Genomic DNA, 20,421 nt, shown 5'->3' with positions numbered 1-20,421 from the left:
CTTTTTAATTTTTGTTAGGTAGTGTTTATGCAAAATCTTTTAAATTTTATAAATCAAAATTGTCCACTTTTATCATGTTCCCATCACTTGTTTAGTCATGTACTATTTCTCTACCCATAGATCTGAAAGGTAATTTCCCCATTGCTCCTCTAATTTCTGATATGATGTTTTATATCTGTTATTTATCCATTTGGAGCTAATCTTGGTATATGGTTCCTATTGTCTCTTGAATTAAACAGAATATTCTTAAGCTGGGAAATGATGAAGCCAGATCAGAAAAACTGACCTAATATTCTATTTCTGTGCTGATTTTAAAGAAAGTGTCCAAATGATGAATTTTACAAGAACACAATTACTTGTGTTCCAGATTCTTGGTCAGGCATATGTCACTCAGATGGAAGTGAAGCCTTTTTTCAGTTGCTTTTTTCTAGTACTTAACTACACTAAGGTTCATTGCTAGTTCAGTGGAAGACATTGTAAAACATACACATCACTTGAAGATGAAAAACTTTACATAAGTGTTTATTAAAACAAGATTATATTGAATGGTAAAATTTTTTCTTCAGACTTTGGTCATGAAATACTTGAGGAAACTGACATCCAGACTTGGTTAGCACAGCAAAGTAATATTCATATTTATAAAATATACTTTTGCATTTAGAAATACATCCCCACTGGATTACACTAATATTACATGTACTTTCAATTCTCTTACATTCAGTACCTTTTATGCTGTTCATTTAATATTTCTGACTTCCAGTCACATTTTTACCTGATTACAAAGGTTGAAGAAAATGCAAGGAAGGTCAAAAAGGCACTTGTTTAACTTTGGAGAGGCACTTCATACTGGAAATGGAAATATATACTTTACCTTTTCAGGAACACAAACTATCTTATTAAAAACTAAAAGGTAATCTGCTAAAATTTTACTAAAAATTTACTCCTTCAAAATAACAAGATTCCTTAATTTTGGAAGTCAACCAAATTGAAGTCAATGACCGGCTCTGCCCAAGACCCAGCCAAGGCACATTTCAGAAAAGACAGGCAAATCACAAGAAAAAGAAATTCATAAACTCTCAGGGAATATCCTGTGTCCTGCATGAATTTGACTTGAACTTCTAAACACTTAGCATCTATAGTACTATTTCAGTGACCATTTAGTTTTACAATAATGACACTGAGGTATTCTGAATGATCTTTAGAATCAGGAACATCCTACTTAATTGAGCTTTAACTTAAACACTGAAAATTAAACATTTAGCATACTAAAAATCTTGAGATTTGAGACTTTTTTCAGAATCTGAATCTACATGACTAAGTTTTTTAAATTTAGTTGTATTTCCCAGCCACAATTTAATGCAAATATGTTACCATAATATTTTGAAAATGTGGGACGTAATTCCTTAATTTCCAGGTAACTCAGAAAAATAAAAAATAAACTAAGTATAAGTCTTTTTTCTTCAGTAATACAGCTCAACTATAACAAATATACTAACATACTAGAAAAATATAATCAATTTCTACATTATAAACTTAATGAAAAATGTTTTTATGTAGTAACACTTAAAATTTAGTATTTACATGATCTGGTATAGATAAAAATAATTTTTCAGAATACATTTTAAAAATAAGTTGAAATAGATTTCATTTAAAAGCATAATGTTGTACTATAACTTGTACTGCTCCCTCTGCTGGGGAGATGAAACAGACCAGTTGGTTTTCTTTCTAGTTCTTACACAAGGAACCAAAAAAATTTTGTTCATTCTCTCCTATTTAGATTATGCCCAATGAATACTTTTACTAATGATGACTGGTGAACAATATCTGGTCAAGAGAGCAGATGAGAGCTTAGGTATTCAGTATGCAGATTTCACTAGAAATCATTACCAAAGGATTCCTTCTGTGGCTTTGAGAAGGTAGTGCTCCTTGGTCCTGAGTACAAATTTTTACAAGTTTCCAGTCAACAATATCTAGATATAAATTTTAATAGCAGCAGATTTGGCCAAGAGTAAAGTGGACAGGGGGAAGGGAAATATTAAGCTGGTAATATCCAACACAAAAAATTTTTTGGATACAAACTATGTTCTTTGAAAATATTAAAATTCTCTATCAACAGTGCAAACTCCTACAGAGATGGATGTCTACCATAGTTTCTCTGTAATTACCATAGCACCTAGTACAGTTCTGTTCACCTGAGAGATAAATGTGTGTTGTCCATGGTTCCTCATGAGTCAGGTTATAAAAACCCTTTTCATCCATCACTACATAAAGATAATGTGAACAGCTTGGGATGAGGTGCATAACTGGAGGGGAAATGCATTGGTGAGGAGAATTTATGACTGCTTTCAACTCAAAGAGGTCCTCAGATGCTGATATATGCTGTTTAACTTGAGGATGCACACAGGAGAGTAGCTCTACTCTACCCTGTTAGGCTACTTTTCAAATGAGCCTAAAATTTGGATAATGGTCAATTTTTAAGAATTTGAAGTTAAGTATTCTTTAGGCCCTAAAAGTCATTTCAATATTTTTTTTTGGAGAGGGGATGGCAGGGCAGTTGGGGTTAAGTGACTTGCCCAAGGTCACACAGCTAGTAATTGTTAAGTGTCTGAGGCCAGATTTGAACTCAGGTCCTCCTGACTCCAGGGATGGTGCTCTTTCACTGTCATTTCAGTATTTAAAGTTATCTTAAAAACTTGAATTATGATAGCAGAAATCTTACTATATTACTAAAACAGGGAGTTTTCTATCAGTTTTACATATCCAAAATAAATTATAAATGTCGAAGAATAGAACTTGTAAATGGAATATTCCAGGGTACCCAAATAAATTGAGACTTTGGATTCTCAGTTGTCTGTAACACAAACACATTTAAAGATGATTTTTGACCTGCAAGAACTTCTATTCAAAGAACAGTATTGACAATTTTTTAGGCGGGGAGGGGAAGAGGATATCAGGGCTACACTGGTATCATTAGTCAACATCTAAGAATGGTTTATAACTGATAGGTAGGTTTTGTTTATTTCGGTACAGAAACAAAATAGACCCTAAAGAATGGTATGTAAAGCTGACAGAAAACATTTCAAAGACCATTTTAGGAGAAAAACATTATTGATTATTTAAGGAACTTAAAAAACAACTATTCTGTAAATTAACTGTTTAAAAGATAGCTACATTTTTTTCTCTTGTAATAAAATGTCCCAAGTCATCATGAGTAATACGTGGACATAAATAACTCAATCTTCAGAACTGTTCTTATAAAAACATTGTAAATAGGTCAAGTTTGTGGCTGACAATTCACAATTATTTTCTAGGAGTACACATATCACAAACACTTGAAAATAGTTTAGTATACTGCTCTAAAAATGGAAACAAGTATTTGGATTCTTAAAGGAAATCTAGCTTTAAAAACCCTACAGTATTCTTGAGACCATTATACTGTTAACAAACACTGTTAGTGAGTTCTCCATCATGCTCTCAGAGCCCCATCCTCCTGCAAGACTGTGCCAGCCCTAAGAATCCCACCACAATCCCTTCTGCCTGTAAGGCCTCTCTGATTGAGGCAGGAGCCCAGGCTGGTCATCTCTTCATTTCCTACCAGGCTGCATCCCTTTAGGTCTCTATCACGCTTCCAGGCTGGGGTTACCCTTTCCCACCTTCCCCCATTCCTCTTAGCTTTCTTTTGGGTGGCATCTCATCCCATTAGATGGTAGGCTCTGTGAGGGTAGGGACTAGTTGTCTTTTTCACATTTGCGCCCCTAGCACTTAGCATAGTACCTGGGCACATAGTGGGTACTTAATGTTTACTAACTGATCAAATAGCATTTCTACCATTTGTTTACTGCAAACTTAATGTGGTTAAGAAAAGTCTTATATGATAAAGTAAACAATAACAAATTTAATTACATGAGATAAAATGTGACATGAATGAGTAATGGAGGTGACATTCCATTACAATAAATGACAAGACCACCAGAAAAAAAAGACTGTTAGCAAATGCCCCGCTTATCAAGCAATGTTCACTAAAGCTGAATTTCCATCAGAAATTTGTTCTAAGACTTTATCTACACTCAAGACAACGACCTGGACAGAATGAATGTACAGAAACTAAAAACATAAAATACCTCCATGAAATATTAATGACTGGTATGTTACAAAATAGCTTTTTCTTAGGAATGATAAAAAAATCTAAGAATATAAGAGGGTCTTAGGAGAGGCATTAAAGTCATTGATGATGAACATAATTGATCAAATTGAGATACTGGCACATTAGGTGGAATCAGGAGGTAGAGGCATTACATAGATTAAAGGACTACGTCCTCGTATATGTTGCTCTTTGGGCAAAATCTATGCTGGTCTGGGGTGGCTAGGTGGTGCAGTGAATTGAGCACTGGCCCTGGAGTCAGGAGGACCTGAGTTCAAATCCGGCCTCAGACACTTAACACACACACCAAAAAAACTAGCCATGTGACCTTGGGCAAGTCACTTAACCCCAATTGCCCCCCCAAAAGCAAAAAACAAAACCAAAAAAAAACCCCTATGCTGGTACTGGTTAGCAGGCACTTCACCAGCCAGCAACACATTCAATTACAGAAAAGAGCCAACTTCTGGACTCTGAAAATTTTACCGGGAGAAGTCTAAGAAGTTGGTGAGAACTATTAGGTATGGTCAGACCACTTTCAGCACACATCCTAAGATAAACATTGTATTAGTATAGCAAATCCAACCCAATTGGTCACATTATGAAGAAATTGTCCCCAGCTGCAAAAATTAAATTGAAACAGTATTAAAAAACAAAAAACATCCAACTCTTACAATGAAAAAGCAAGAAAAGTGAACAATACTAAATTTCCTAAAAATGCATTAACACTCCATTTACATGACATGATAAAAATATACTAAAAACACTACAATACGTTGTTAGTAAGCATTTACAGCAACTGCTTTCTTAAGATCTTGTTAAGTCCCCTTAAATATTCCTGAAGGAACTTTTTTAAAGAAGTGGGGTAAACTGTCATTGCTGGCAAAAAGACCGTGATCTTAAGGGAAGAAACATATCAGCAGAGCCTCCTTCTTCTTCTGACTGTGGCTCTAGGGGAAGAGGAGGTGCCCCAGGGTCTCCAGGTCCAGGAAGGGGAGTTGAGGAGAAGACGTTACTTTCGGTTCTGCCTACCTCGACAACAGGTAAATTCAATGAAGTAGTATTGGAATAGAAGGAGGCTGTGCTGGACTCTCCTGTTGGCTGGTAAACAACAGTGGCATCTCCGTCTTTCAATTTGTCAGAGAAATTGTACTCATTAGAATCTAATCTAGACAGACTATTTGTTGCTCCAGGTGGAAGAGGCATATAGCTATTATGGTGCAATCCTAAAATAAAAACAGAGAAGATGGTGAATAAACTGGTTGGTAAACCTAATCAGTGACAGTCAATTCAACAAACCCTTAATCAAATACCTGTTATTAAATCGCTAATTACTGTTACATTTAGGAGGCCCGATATTGTAGGAAAAAGCCCAACATCTAGGATTCCTGTGAAAACTGAATTAAGCATGACTGCTTAAGGAAATCTCGTCAGTAATGAAGATAAACTCACTTGTTCATAAAAGAAGTCGTTTTTAGAGCTACTGAACCCCCTAGAGTTCTAGCAGCACAAAAGCACAAGTGCCCAGACAAAAGGAAAAGGCTAACAGAATTCATTTCAAACAGTGTGTGTCAAGGAGAAAGTTTATGAACTGACTAATGTCCATCTGTGATGAGCAAATGAATAGTCTTTTTGGGAAGACACTATTGAATCTTGTGCTTATTTAACTAAGAGCCTTAGAACTCTAGGGGAGTGGAAAAGGAAAATTCTTGTTATAGTCAAAGGATAAAACGAAGGATTAACCTGGCTCTGCAAATATCCAATGGTGATCAAGATAGCCCATAGTAGAATCTTCTGATTCACTCTTTCTTGTATTTCCACTCTCCAAACTCAGACACAACAAAGATGGCTTAGCTGCAGGCGTTCATCTTGGGTATGTGAATTTTTTTTCTTAAAAATTTTTATAATTGAATTTATATCTAGATGTATATATGTGAATATGTATATATGTAGAGGTATATGTGTATGCATTATACACATATACATATGTATATATGTGTATGTATATATGGTTTCCTTTGTAATTCTAGATTTTCTTTCATTTAAAAACATTTCTTACATTTAAAAACAGTATTGTGTGAAGGGCTCCACAGACTTCAGACACAAAACACAAACAAGGTTAAGACTTCCTGTGGAGAGGGAGGCTGCCCAAGGGCCAGGAAGATGTGATACAATCCTGGCTGTGGGATGCTGGCCAAAGCACTTCAGCTCTCACTGCTCCAGGGAAGGTCAAAGGTTCTACGTTTCAAAGGTCAAGTTGCAATGGCAGAGGGAGTCTGCTCTTCTGGGAGCTCCCTACACTAATGAAAACTTACAGGTCCAGTCCCTGTCCAGCAAAACACTCTACTGAGCCACTAAGCAAACTAGTATCCCATTTAGTTGTATTACAGGGGCAAGTGCAGTTCTATAATAGAGGGATCAGAAGTCCTGTATCTTACACTTAGCCCTGTGCCTTTGGGAAGTCACTCATCAAGTCTAATTCTCTTTCTTTATAATATTATATGTTTTGCCTCACATCAATCTGGGAGGAAGTCCTGTATAACTAAATCCATGCTTATCAAGCTGTGACCAAATAGAAACCCCCTTCTATTTTATCAACCTAATAAAATTTTCTAAAGCAGAACAGGCAATCCTAAAGGAATTCTTGGGTTAAAGATCAACTCCACTGAGCAAATCGCTTTATTTAACTTGTCCCCTCATACATGCAGGTCACCTTACCTTTCAGATACTCAAGTTTGACAATCTTTAGCTTCTGCACTTCATCTGTGATCTTCTCTATCAGGAAGCTCTGTGTTTTCTCTCGTCGAATAGATTCAACCAGAGTGTCAAGTCCCTTAGGGTTTTCCTGTAAGTAGTCCAACAGCTTACCAGCTCTTTTTTTACTAGATGTTCTGCAAGAAATTTCTTCAGTATCTTCTCTAGTGAGTATTTTCTTTGCACGTAGGTGATCAAAATGTCTCTCAGCTATGATTTTTTCACATAAATACACCCTAAGATTTTCTAAAGCCTAAAAGAGATAAAACATATTTTAAGGTTATTTTAAATAGAAAACATTTTACGGTTAAGTACCTGACTAAGTGTCAGGCATTGTGCTAAGTACTGGGGATACAAAACTAGGTAAAGGACCCCTGTTCTCAAGGAGCTTACAGTCTAATGGGGAAGACAATATGCAAACAACTATGTACATACAAGATATCCATCTATCTACCTGTCTATAGATACAGGAAATAGCTGACAATCTCAGGAGGAAGGCAATGGGATTGGGGGAGGGATGGGGGAAAGAACAGATCACAAACCCTACACCACGAACATAAATTACATAGAAGACAGAACCAATTCTAGTAACTAAAACTAGTTTGCCTGACAAGTTATCAGTAGGAAATCTTCTAAAACCATTGTCTTGCTTCAGTGACTGATGTATCTGGTTACTCTAAAGTATCTGAGATTTTGAAGTGCCTTTTGAATTCAGGAAAAACTCCTGCTCCATTAACTTCATCTTTCCATTCTCTAATCCTGAAGGATAACAGAAAAAGGACCAAAGTACCCTGCATACCAGTGTGATGAACTGGAAAAAATCCAATTTAGTTAAAAAATTATGGCTTACTACTACATAATTAGCTGTTTGGCTTTTACGCAGCAGGAAAACTTCTGTTTTCTCAGTTTCTTCATCTGTAAAATGTGAGGGGTTGGAAAAAATAATTCTAAGGTTCCTTCCATCTCTGAGGTACTATGTTCTTATGTGTAAGGCAGCGGCTTAGATTGGGCAGCAGGGGGTGGAGGGTTATACAAAGATGAACAAGACATAGTCCTCACTTTTATAGGCTTACAATCTACTTGGAGAAAATAATATAATGCAAAAGTACAAAAAGAGAATCATAACCCAACAGGATAAATGGTCAAAGTATATGGATAAACAATTCTCCAAAGAACTGAAAAATATTAACCAGATGAAAGATTACTACAAGTCATGAGTAAGAGAAATGAAAATAAAAACAACTCTGTGACTTTCCCTCACACCTAGTAAACTGGTAAAGATGACAAAAGATGGGAAAAATCAATATTGGAAGAATTGTGATACACCAATAGTCTACTGATGGCTAAGGGTGGATTCAACCATTCTAGAAAGGGAACTGGAATTATACTAAGAAAGTGATTAAAATGTCTATAGTATTTGACTGAAACATCCCACTGTCAGACATATATTCCAGGGAGGTCAATGATAAAAAGAAAAGGTCACATATATATTCCAAAATAATAGAACTTTTGTAACAGAATTCTTCAGAGTACTAAAGAATTAGAAACAACTGGGGAACGGCTAAACAAACTGTGGCACCTGAATGTAACAGAATATTAATGTGCTGTAATAAATGAATATAAAAACATAGTGAAACAAGGGAACACTTGTATGAACTGATGCAAAGTGAAGTGAGTAGAACCAGAAAAACAATATACACAATAATTAAAACAAAGTATATAGAAAGTGCAAGGAAGCAACTGAAACTTACACTCGGCAATTATAATGATGAAGCTTGGCCTCAAAAGTATAGAGGAAGAGATGCAATTCCTTGTCCTTTTTTTCGGAGGGTGGGGGAAGGGGAGATGTTGGACAGGGAACAACACTGCACATACTGTCAGCCTGGGCTAATGTATTGGTTAATTTTGCTGAACTATTTTTTCCCTTCTTTTTTGCTCTTTGTTACAAAGGATAACTATGGGGAAGATAGCAGGAAGGGATATTCTTAGAAAGGAATGTGATGTACAAATAAAAGGTACCAATAAAATATTTTCCATGTCCAGTAAGAGGCATAACAAGATATTATGGAAGTTCAGAGAGATTTAATATCATTTCTAGTGTGGGAGAAGGCAGGAAGAAGTCATGAAGGAAGCAGAATGTGAGGTGGGTTTTAAAGGTAGGATTCAGAAGGTGAAGAACAAGATCTACAGGGAAGGAATGCCAAGGAATGAGCAGAAAAGTGTGGGGTCTATTTAGGGAGTGAAGTATGGTGGCCATATAAAAACATAATAGGATATAAGACCACAGGGCAAATTGATGCGTGTGTGGGGAGTCCTTTTAGTCAGCATGAGGAATCTGGGGCAACTGAAGTCATTGAACAGTTTTTGAATAAGCAAAAAACAAAATTAGGTAAGAAATAATAAGGCGTTACTAGGTATTTTTTCCTGTAATGGTAATAATGGATTAACATTGATCTGGTCACACATTTTTACTTGGTTTTTCTTTTGTTCAAAAGAGTAGAAGTACAAGATTGTTAGATTTAGGACTGTACTCTGTAGCTAAGGGCACTAAGCAGCCAGAAGAAGATCAAATCTGGCCAACTGTATACATTAAATAGAAAGTCCCCTAAGTTATTAGACAAGCATTTCACATTTTGAAGGCCATTAATTGTTAATGTTTATACACATTCTAAAAATGGAGTAATTCACAGTACTCCCTTAATTCCTGAATTCTGTTAGAGAATTCTACACATTGATTGTAATACATTTTTATAAGGGCTTCCATAAGAATGACAGGCATGGAAAAAGGATGGGACAAAAGTGAGAGATACTGAACAGGTAGAATTGTCAGAAAAGGTAGAACTGATTGGTTGTGCTGAATTGAAGCAACTAAATCCTATCAATCTTGACTCTATGAACCAGGAAACAAAAAGAAGTTGCAGCTAAATGGAAAGATGTTTCACAGGATCTGAATGCAGAGGCAAATAAATGAAGTGGTATACCAAGTAACATCACCAAAAAACCCCAAACACCCACCCCCCAACCACGTGATTATGTATCAGCAAATAGAAAACAAACAACTCACTACTGATGTGGGAGTCATTACTGAATCATCTCTGTAGAGTCAGACTACTGTCTTGTTAGGACAAATATCAAAATCATTACAAAACCTGAAGACTAAAAATAAGAAGATAAGGTATGGAATTAAAACTCCAAACTAATATATTTAATTGACTTTGCTGATAAAAAGGAAACAGATGGAGGAAAGGACACTGACACTATGACTATTTAAAAAAGCAGTTTAACTCTGTAAAACAAATGTCACGAGACCAAAAGAATCTAAAAAACATTTTAGTCTGCAAGAACTAGTTTACAATATCCACTTATTTGTAAAAATCTTACAGTGAGGGAGGGCAGATTGGGGGAGAGGGTAGTTAGAAGCAAATACTTTGGAAAAGGCACAGGGTCAAAGGAGAAAACAGAATAAATGAGGGGCAGGATAGGATGGAGGGAATTATAGTTAGTCTTTCACAATATAACTTCTATGGGAATGTTTTGCGTAATGACACATGTACAACCTATATTGATTTGCTTATCTTTCCAGTGGGAGTGGGTAAGGAGGGAAGAAGGGAAAAAATCTGGAACTCAATTGCTTTTTACATGCAACTGGGAAATAAGATATATAGGCACTGGGGTATAGAAATCCATCTTGCCCTACTAGAAAGTTGGAGGGAGGGATGAGGGAGGATATGAGAGAACAGATTGAGGGAATTTTGGGGTGGGGAGTAGGGGAAAGATGGGGAGAAAAATTTGTAACTCAAAATTTTGTGGAAATGAACATTGAAAACTAAAAATAAATAAATAAATTGGAAAAAAAAATCTTACAGTGAAGAATAGTGGGAATTATGAGCAACAGCATTAAGAGAGGAGTGAAAAGAGATGGACAGTAACCATACTCTGCAGAAATACACGAATGGCAATGGGAGGAATGTGCTCCTGACAGATGTATGGCAGACCATGGACCAGAATCACATGGGGATGGACAGGCATGGAGAAGTCGCCATCTGTATGAGCAGAATGAATATTGCAATCCACGAGATCATTAATTAAAATATAACACAAGAGGCCATGGAGCACAATGGATATCATGCTGGGCTTGTAGTCTGAAAATCTGGTCTGAAATTCCAACTCTGACACTTATTAGCTGCATGATTCCAGTCAAGTCACTTAACCTACCTCCTCTGAATATTTTCATTAGCATGATATATAATGGTCACTACTTTTAAAGAAGAAAAAAGGAAAGATTCAGATTAATTTTTTAGTTGGAACTTTTCATTATAAATGAATTTCTTTTAAAGACAATCACCTTCAAAGCAATACTTTTCAAAGCACCATATGTAGCTTTGGAATAAAACAGTGATGACACCAGATGAAATGAGTTATATAACTTGAAGTCTTTTGGAATTATTGTTAAGAAATAACTAAAAGGGGGTGGCTAGGTGGCGCAGTGAGTAGAGTGCTGGCCCTGGAGTCAGGAGGACCTGAGTTCGGATCTGGCCTCAGACACTTAGCACACACAAACAAAAAACCTAGCCCTGTAACCTTGGGCAAGTTACTTAAACCCAACTGCCCTCCAAAAAGCAAAAAAACAAAACAAAAAACTAAAAGAATATAAATTTAACAATTTGAAAAAGGATCAAGTGGAAAACTTTTTTGAACAAAGAATGTTAATTTCAACTAGAATTAATCTGCCTACTGTTGTGGGGCTATCTTTTATCAAAATATTAAAAAAATTGAACCCATTTTGCAAATTTAATAACTGAGTCATAATACTACAATAGGGTATTTCTTACTACATTGACCAGAAAAAGTAATCATGTAACATCAGATGATGCCTGAAGAAAAAGTCTTAGTAAACTTTAAAAAGTTCTGGGTCCATGGGGTGGCTAGGTGGCGCAGTGAATAGAGCACCTGCCCTGGTGTCAGGAGGACCTGGGTTCGGATCTGGCTTCAGACACTTAACACAAAAAAATAGCCATGTGACCTTGGGCAAGTCACTTAACCCCAACTGCCCTCTCCCCCCCCAAAAAAAATTCTGGGTCCCTTAATTTTTTTTTAAGCAATTGGGGTTAAGTAACTTGCTCAAGGTTACATGGCCAGTTATTTCTGGGTGTGGTGCTAAGTATCTGAGCCTGGATTCGATCCCAGGTCATCCCGACTCTGGGGCCGGTGCTCTTACTCACTGAGCCACCTGGCCACCCCGAGTCCCTTAATTTTTTAATGAAATGGTAAATATTTTAGATTTCTCTATCACTTTAGTAGCAGCCAGAATGTGCTTTATAATTTTATTTTATTTTTTAAAATTAATTTATTTTTAGTTTTCAACATTCACTTCCATAAGATTTTGAATTTTAAATTTCCTTTCCTGTCCTCCCCTTCCCAACACAGCATGCAATCTGATACAGGCTCTACATATACATTCATATTAAACATTTTCACATTATCATATTGTAAAGAAGAATTAGAACCCAATGCGAGGAAGCACGTGAAAGATGAAAGAAACAAAACAACAAAAAAGAGAACAAACAGTTTGCTTCCATTTGCATTCAGATTCGAAAGTTCTTTCTCTGGATGTGGACAGCATTTTACATCATGAGTCTTCTGGAGTTGTCTGAGATCCTTGCATTGCTAAGAGCTAAGTTTATCAAAGTAAGCCATAGCACAATGTGGCTGTTACTGTGTACAATGTTCTCCTGGTTCTGCTCACTTCACTCAGCATCAGTTCATGTAAGTCTTTCCAGGTTTTTCTGAAGTCTGCCCACACACCATTTCTTATAGCACAACAGTATTTCAGTATCCTTTACAATTTTAAACAGTAGAGTTTTATCTGAATCCATGTTTAATAATATTCCTCCTTCACAAGAGCCCTCCTCTTCAATCTATTTATCTCTAGTTTCTTCAACTATAAGATGCTTCATCATCCTGGTCACTCCTCCAAATTCACTTTAAATTGCCTATATTCCTCTTAGTGAAATGTAGTGATATGAATTAAACATATTTTAACCATTGTTCAACCACTATCAAGTACAGTAGGATTGTACTTTCTGTGATCTAGACATTAGATTCTCAGACATTTCATCCACTTACTTAGCTCTATTACCACCTCTATCCAGATCATCATCAGTCTCAACTCATCTCCAACAACCAGTTTAGAAATGTCTGTGGCACATTTCTACCTAACTGTCCTGATGACAACTCAAACTCAGTAGGCCCTAAAATGAACTTGTTTTCTCCCTAAATCCTGTCACCAACTTCCCAATTTCTTTTAATGTCATTATCATTCTAGCTACCTCCCCAATCTCTTACAAATCTTCCCTTTTTCTCCACTTACACAGGCTCTACCCTAGTGAATCCCTTATTACAGCTTGTCTGAACTATTATAACAGATTTCTAATGCCCTGCCTCGCCCCTTGCTTCCAGTCTCTCTAACCCATCTTCCATAAAACACAAATTAATATTCTCAAAAAACAAAAACTATGTCACTGTCCTATACAAAATTCTTCAATGGATCTTTAATGCTTTTAGGATAAAACACAAACTCTTCAGTGTGATATTTTAGGAATTCTCCACAATCTGGCATCACTTCTTTCCAGAAAGATTTTATGTTACCCTCCCTTCCCCACACACTGCATTACCATCAAACTAGGCTAATAACCATTCCTCGAGCTCAGCACTATTTCCTACTTCTACCTGGAATACACTCTCCTCAACTCTACCTCTTGGATCAAGGGCTAAGCTCAGGTGTTACCTACCTTCTATGCTGACTTTCCTGTTCCTTCTTGTTGTCAGTGACCTTTCCCTCCTGAAATTATTTTGTATACATATTGTATCCCTCAAGTAGGGCATGAGCTCCTTGAGGGCACCTGTTTGGTTTTGGGTTTTTTTGGCCTTTATAATCTTGGAGCCTAGCCTCCCAAGGTGCTTCAAAAATGTTTGCTGAATCGAATTCCCTAACCTTATATCCCTCTTCTATGTCCAATTAATTCTACTTATTCTGATGATTCTACTTGGTATAGTATCTCTCACACCCTTCCACTTCCATAATCCACTCCCTTGTATTGGCTCTAATGAAGACAGATTACTATCAAAGCAGAATTCTAAAGAGATTCAAGCAGGTAAAAGAATCTCATCAGAAGTACCCAGACTCAGCATGGTATTCACTTATAAATAAAATAAACATCCTACAGGAAACACAAAAAGCAAGAGGGAAGAGAGGCTTGATACCATTTTGGTTTATTTTTGTTCATCAATGACTTATCTCCCTTCCTTGGAGATGCTTTTATAATTACTGATAGCATAGCTGTCAATGTTAATGACAAGCTCTGGCAAATTCTCTTATTTTTCCTGCTTACTGTATAAAGACCTAAATGAGATCTTTAGTACTGGCTTTCCTGCCTATCACTTCTCCTTGATTTGTGAACAGACCTAACTAACTTCTATGCCTGAGCCAGTTTTGTCAACATACCAATAAGGGGACTTCAGGCTAACATTCTGTCTAGACTAGGTGATACCATCTACCCTGCCTGCCTGACCAACAGGGTACCAACACAATCTGATAAAGCAGGCCACATAATGTAGCTTCTTGGTTTTGCTACCCAAGTAAAATGAAAAGAGAACATTGAATTTTTTTTTTTTGGGGGGGGGTCCTTTTCACAATGAAGTTGAATTTCTTTACCTGAAAGTCTAGAAGGCTCTCAGAATTGCTATTAAGAAGACCCAGACAGTCACTTTTTATTCAAAATAGTTTTAAAATCTACTAACAGGTTCTGTTTTATTTAATGATATATTCAATAACCACTGCTAGAATTAAGTATGCTTTTCTAGAAGAAAAAAAATTTGAACTGGTGTAAGCCTAAGCTAAAATTCACTTGCTTCATTTTTTCACAATGTTATGACTCACAACTTTCTGAAGTACCTATGTGGGGGCTGTATTTTAATATAACATTTTCACTGTTTTGAAACTTGTTTCAACTAAAGGACTTCAACTATTATATTTATCTCTAATCACAGCTTTTCCTAAGAAAGTCCTAGGTGGTAGTAAGGCCATAGAAAATCTGACTTCAGTACTAAAGTTTTCTTAATTCAATGTGAAAAGAATTGTTTTAGGGTTAAGAGTTGAAGATAACACCAAGGTTGCAAATTTATGTGACTGTGGTGCCCCTGACAGAAATAGGGAAGTTAGCAAGAGGGGGAGGAAGGGTAATGATTTCTGTTTTGGACATTTTAAATTTTAGATGGCTAGAAAATACCAAGTTCAAATGTCTAATAGTCAGTTGGTTAAGTAGGAATAGAGGGAGGAGGGCTGGATACATAAATCTGGGAGTCATTTGCAGAGATGATGATTGCACTCAAGGGGGCTAATGAGGTCACCAAACAAGAGAAAATATAGAGAAAGAAAAAAAGAATCCAGGACAGAGCCTTGTGAGTGTGGCCACAGTTAAGGGGTGAAACACGGATATGATCCAGCAAAGGAGACTGAGCAGAGATCAGACAGGTAGAAGAACCACCAAGACAGTGCAATGTCAGGAGAAGTCCGAGGAGAGAGCATCCAAAGAAAGAGGCTCATCAACTGGGTCAAATGTTAAAGAGAAGTCAAAAAGCCTGAGGACTGAGAAAAAGTCATAGATTTCCAAATCCTGGTTTAAGAGACTGGTTAAAAAAATCTATGAAACAATCCCTTATTTAAGAAAGAACAAAAATAAAACTCCCACCACTTGCCCTCTGTATCACTTGGCCTCATGCTCCAATGATCTGCATATATGTTTCATCTCCCTGATTTATTCCTAAGTTCTTTGGGGTCTGGATTTATCATCTATTCACCTACGCATTCCCCAAATAATTGCTGAAGGAAGAGTTGGGGATGATTTACATTCGCTACAAGAATTCATGGATTTTTATTGTTGTTGTTGTTATTATTCAATTCCTGACCTCTATCTTGGCCCCTCTTGCTAGTCAAGCACAGTAGGGAATTTATGCTAGAAGGGGAAGGGACCCAGATAATCACATCCAAGATTTGATTTTATGAAAGTTCTGAAAGAGAATTGTATGTTCATTTACTGTCTTGTAGTACCGTGTTTCCCTGATAATAAGACCTATCCCGAAAATAAGCCCTCCCCTTACTGTGTAAGATTCCTCTAAAATAAGCCCTCCCCCGAAAATAAGCCCTATTGAGATTGCTACTGTAGTGAAGGTGATCCCCTGCACTACATGCTACATTACGGTACCCTCTGTATGCACTGTTCCCCCTCCCCCCCCCCCGTGAAACGCACCCCACGCTCCGAGCTGCATCCACTCAGAGCTGCAGCAGTGAGTGTGTCATCCTGTTCTTCCCCAGTGATTTGCTTGCTGGCGCCATTGAGAGCAGTGCCGCGGAGGAGAGCTGAGGCAGGACAACATAAGCCCTCCCCTGAAAATAAGCCCTCTGGTGTTTTTCTTTCCAAAAAAATTAATAAGACAGTGTCTTATTATCGGGGAAACACGGTAGTTAGTTTTACATCTGCTTTATCTCAGCCACTAAACTGTAAGCCTCTGGGCCAGGGGTGGGGAACATTCAGGGGCCTCACGGCCACATGTGGCCCTCTAGATCCTCAAGTGCAACTTTTATACTTTGACCCTTAAAAGGATTTGTTCTGTGAAGTTTGGATTCAGGCAAAGGGCCACACTTGCGTACCTAGAGGGCCATATGTGACCCTGAGGGCCCCTGAAGTTTCCCCACCCCTGCTGGGCTCCCACTGTACCTGGCAGACACTAATTCACAAATAAAAGGTCATATACCTAAGCTTCTAAAATATTCTGTGAATTTATTTTCCTTTTACAATATGACATAAAAGTCCAAAGGGAGAAGGAAAGGGCTGTAGGGGAAGGGAGATGAAGGAGACTGTACTATATGAACTTAAGATGCCTAAAAATACTAATATGCTTTAGAGAGTAGTTCTCTAGGCTCCAAATTCCAATCATTTCCTCCAAAAGAGACAGGTAATTCATGGTTATTTTTAGTAAGTCAAAAGCACTGAATCATACTTTGGCCTTTAGACAAAGTAGTTAAGTCTTGAAAGGAGACACTAGAATTAACCTTTGTTCATTTTGTTCCAGGATTACTGGCATATCTGTTCAAAGGAAGCAAAGTGTAAGGGAAAGAACATTAAACAGGGTTCTAGTCCTGAATCTGCCACTAACTAGTTATGTGACCTTGAGCAAGTCACTGCTGCTGTGGGCCTCAATTTCCTAATCTGTCAAATCAAAAAACATTTCAACAAACATTTACTAAGTGCCTATCATGTGCCAGGTATTGGGCTAAGCTATACTACTAGCATAGAATCGCTCCCATCCAGCTCCAGAATTCCATGAACTCAATGTACAAATACTATATGAGGACCAGCAAAAGTTAGAACGCTGGAGGCCTGAACTTTTCTTTTTCCTGTCTAAATAATAAGATGCAAATGATGGATAATTATCACTCATGCTTGGACATCTAAGATGGCAATCATTTGCATGAAAAACAAAGGGAAACATACAAACATGAACTACCTTATAATACATCTGATTATAACTAAGCGTCAATATCTATGCTACTCTTTAGCATCTAGGAAGGAGAGGTCAGCTCACATGTTACAGTTTATAGAAATCAAATCATTATATTGATATTTTTGAGGCAATATTTCTACCCTCAATTGTATGAATTAAACTGCTCTTCCTCCCCAGGCTAGAAAGGCCAAAGGTCTCATTTAAATGGGGAGGAGTTTTCTCTTTAGGGGAATTCCTAGTAGCAGCAGTTAGCTTTCCCTCTGGGGATAATGACCTTTCCACTTCTGGAACATCCCGTGGGCATTAACTATTGCCACAACTGGAGGGATGGCTCTCTCATTTTCCACCGTGGGTATTCTGATACCCATTTTTAGCTCTAGTTTAGAGACAGCTGCCAGGTCTTACTAACTCAAGGGGGTTTTAGCTCCTATAGCACCGAGGGAATCCCGGACCTGGCAACTGAACTGAGTGTGCAAACGGAAAGTGATCAGGCCGAGCTGTTCCAGGACCCTAATAACAAAGGGATGGACCCGGAGTCCATTTCTAACAATTAAGCACCATTGCGTTTCTCCTGCATGAAAGGCATACCGTGGACACAAGCACAGCAAAAAAAAGTCCCTCGGGAACGAACTGGACAAAGAACAATGAAACAGGCCGGCATAAAGGACGTGAAGGCAGCGCGATCTGGGGCCAGGGAGCCTGGGGCTGCCTCCAGCTCGGGCACCACCTGGGTGATCTCTGCGGCCTCAGCTCCTACAGCGGGACATCTGGGGGACGACCTCGAGACCCCTCGCGGCCCCAGGCTGTGGACCGAACAAAGGCTGGATCTGGAACTCAAACCGGACCTCGGACAAGCCACCCCCCCCCCCACCTCCCAGGCCGGCCTCAGTTTTTTCATCCTGAAAATGAGAACGCACCAGCTCCTGCCCCAGGGAGTCTGGAAGCTCTCTGCAAGCCTTCAAGCTCCATACAAATGCGGGCCATTACTATTTATGAGGAACCCAATCCAATCAGAGGTCCTGGAGCCCAGTCAAAATCTGTAACACTGAGGGGCACAGCCGTGGCAGGCACTGTGCTAAGGGTATCAATCACAACCATCACCTCACTTGGTCTCATGAGCAACCCCGGGAGGGGGGTGCTATTATTATTACGATTCCCGTTTTACAGCGGGGGAAACTGAGGCAGGCATTCCGTGAGTTGTCCAGCAAGGAAGTACCGGAGTTAGGATTTGAACTCGGGTCTTCTTGATTCCGGGACACTTTTGGGGGGGGGAGGGGTCCTTCTTCCGGGTGCCCAGAAAACCCGGGGCTTCCCCCAGCCCAGCTCCCTTGGGAGTTTGGGGGGCCTGGGGGACGAAGCTGCCCCGCCCAGCCCCGGCCCGGCCCCCGCCACTCACATCCTTCTTTACTTCGGCCATGTCCTCCTCGGTAAGCGCTGGCGCCGCGGGCTCCATGGTGGAAGCTGCAGAAATCCGGCCACGCCGCCCCCAGGACTGAAGAGGCTCCGCACACCTCCCCCGCCCCCCCGCCGGCGATCCAAGGGGTGAGAGGAGCCAGGAGAGCGGAGGACTCGGGGGCCCAAGAGCGGAGCGGAAACTTCCGGTTCCGGCCCCCAACCCTACCCTGCCGGCTAGGAGGGAGGAGGCGGCAGCACCGAACGGACGAGCCCGAGCCGGGACTCCCGCCCCCAGCCGAGCTTCGGAACGAGACTGGAGCTCACAGCTGTCAATCCAGCTGGGACGCGGTCCCGCCCCTTCACCGGGGGAAACCATTAAACCTATCCCTTACACCCCGCCCCTCAGGGGACAAGCCACGCCCCTTACAGGCAAACCACGCCTCTCGTTCCGGTGCTGAGGTCAAGCCACGCCCCCCCACCTTCCGTTTGATATGACGCCCCTTACGGAAAATCCTCTCCGCGTTTCCTCCTCCCGCGGTGCTTAAGCAAGACTCAAACTACGCCTCCCAACTAAAGCCCGCCCTATGCTCGCTAGCCCACAGAATTTAAGCTCCGCCCCCTCGCATTGGTCGCGGGCCGTCCCAAACCTCTCCGGATACCAGCCACACCCCACTCCTATTATCGTCGATTCTAGCCCGAAGTGTCAAACCTAGCCTCCCGCGAAGGGCCCTCCCAGCGCTTCCCCATTCCCACTAGACGTAAGCCACGCCCCTCCCCACAGACTTTCCAAGTATTCCCCAACCCCACCTCCCTACGATGGAAACCCACTCACAAGGGTGTGGGGGAGGGACCTCAAACCACGCCCCCTAATAGGGCGCGCAAGCTTCCTCCTCCCTCCTGAGGGATGCAGGCCACGCCCCTCCAGGAAGCCACTCCCCATTCTCACCTCCCGCGGAATTCAGACCGCGCCCTTCTTTAGTTCCAAACTAGGTCCAAACCTTTGCTCTCCCGCCCCCAGTGGCTAGGGTTGTCCCGGGTTTGTCCCACCGGAAGTTCAGTCTTGTGAAAGGAGATAGAGGTCCTTAGGGTCAGAAGACCTGAGCTGTGGGACCTGTGGTAAATGAGTTAACCTGTCTGCCTCAGTGTCCTCATCTGTAAAGTGGAGATGCTAACAGCCCCTCCCTAGCGTCTCATCCTCCCTTTCTAGTCTCCAAGGTGTCAGCACAGTACTGCTCTGTCCTCATGTCTGTGCAGCAAACACCGGGTCTCAAGCATCGAATGAGCGATTGATTTCTGTTGATTGTAGTCAAGTCAACAAGCTTTTAGTCTGCGCCTGTTCTGTTCCACGCATTTGAAACAAAGCCCCCTTTTTGCAATTTGACGACTACAAGAAAGGGACTGTGATTTTTTTCCATTGGCTTATTCGTTTTATGAAAGCTGTATTTAATATTTCATGGGAGCCCCAAATCTGCTGTTATCCTGAAAGAACAACTCCTAAAGGCTTTGGCGCTTCAGTTACAGCAGCATCTGGTGCAGATGTCTCTGGGTTCCTGGTCCCTTCTGCTCCTGTG

At 39.8% G+C, this 20,421-nt stretch overlaps 1 protein-coding gene across 1 annotated transcript; it reads right to left on the bottom strand.

The window, feature by feature from the left end:
- Positions 1-506: 506 nt before the first annotated feature.
- BCL10 (BCL10 immune signaling adaptor) lies at positions 507-19,241 on the bottom strand. Its single transcript, XM_069094586.1, has 3 exons — positions 18,852-19,241; positions 6,857-7,145; positions 507-5,364 (listed from the first exon to the last, which is right to left on the bottom strand). The coding sequence occupies exons 1-3, from the start codon at positions 19,224-19,226 to the stop codon at positions 5,012-5,014; spliced, it is 1,017 nt and encodes a 338-aa protein (XP_068950687.1). The 5' UTR covers positions 19,227-19,241; the 3' UTR covers positions 507-5,011.
- Between the last annotated feature and the right edge of the window lie 1,180 nt (positions 19,242-20,421).

Source organism: Petaurus breviceps, unplaced genomic scaffold, assembly GCF_028583685.1.
Source record: "Petaurus breviceps papuanus isolate PSGF00001 unplaced genomic scaffold, PetGlider_PUasm1.0 220, whole genome shotgun sequence".
NCBI lineage: Eukaryota > Metazoa > Chordata > Mammalia > Diprotodontia > Petauridae > Petaurus > Petaurus breviceps.
The sequence above is the reverse complement of the archived record's forward strand: the minus strand, read 5'-3'. Positions and strand labels throughout refer to the sequence as shown.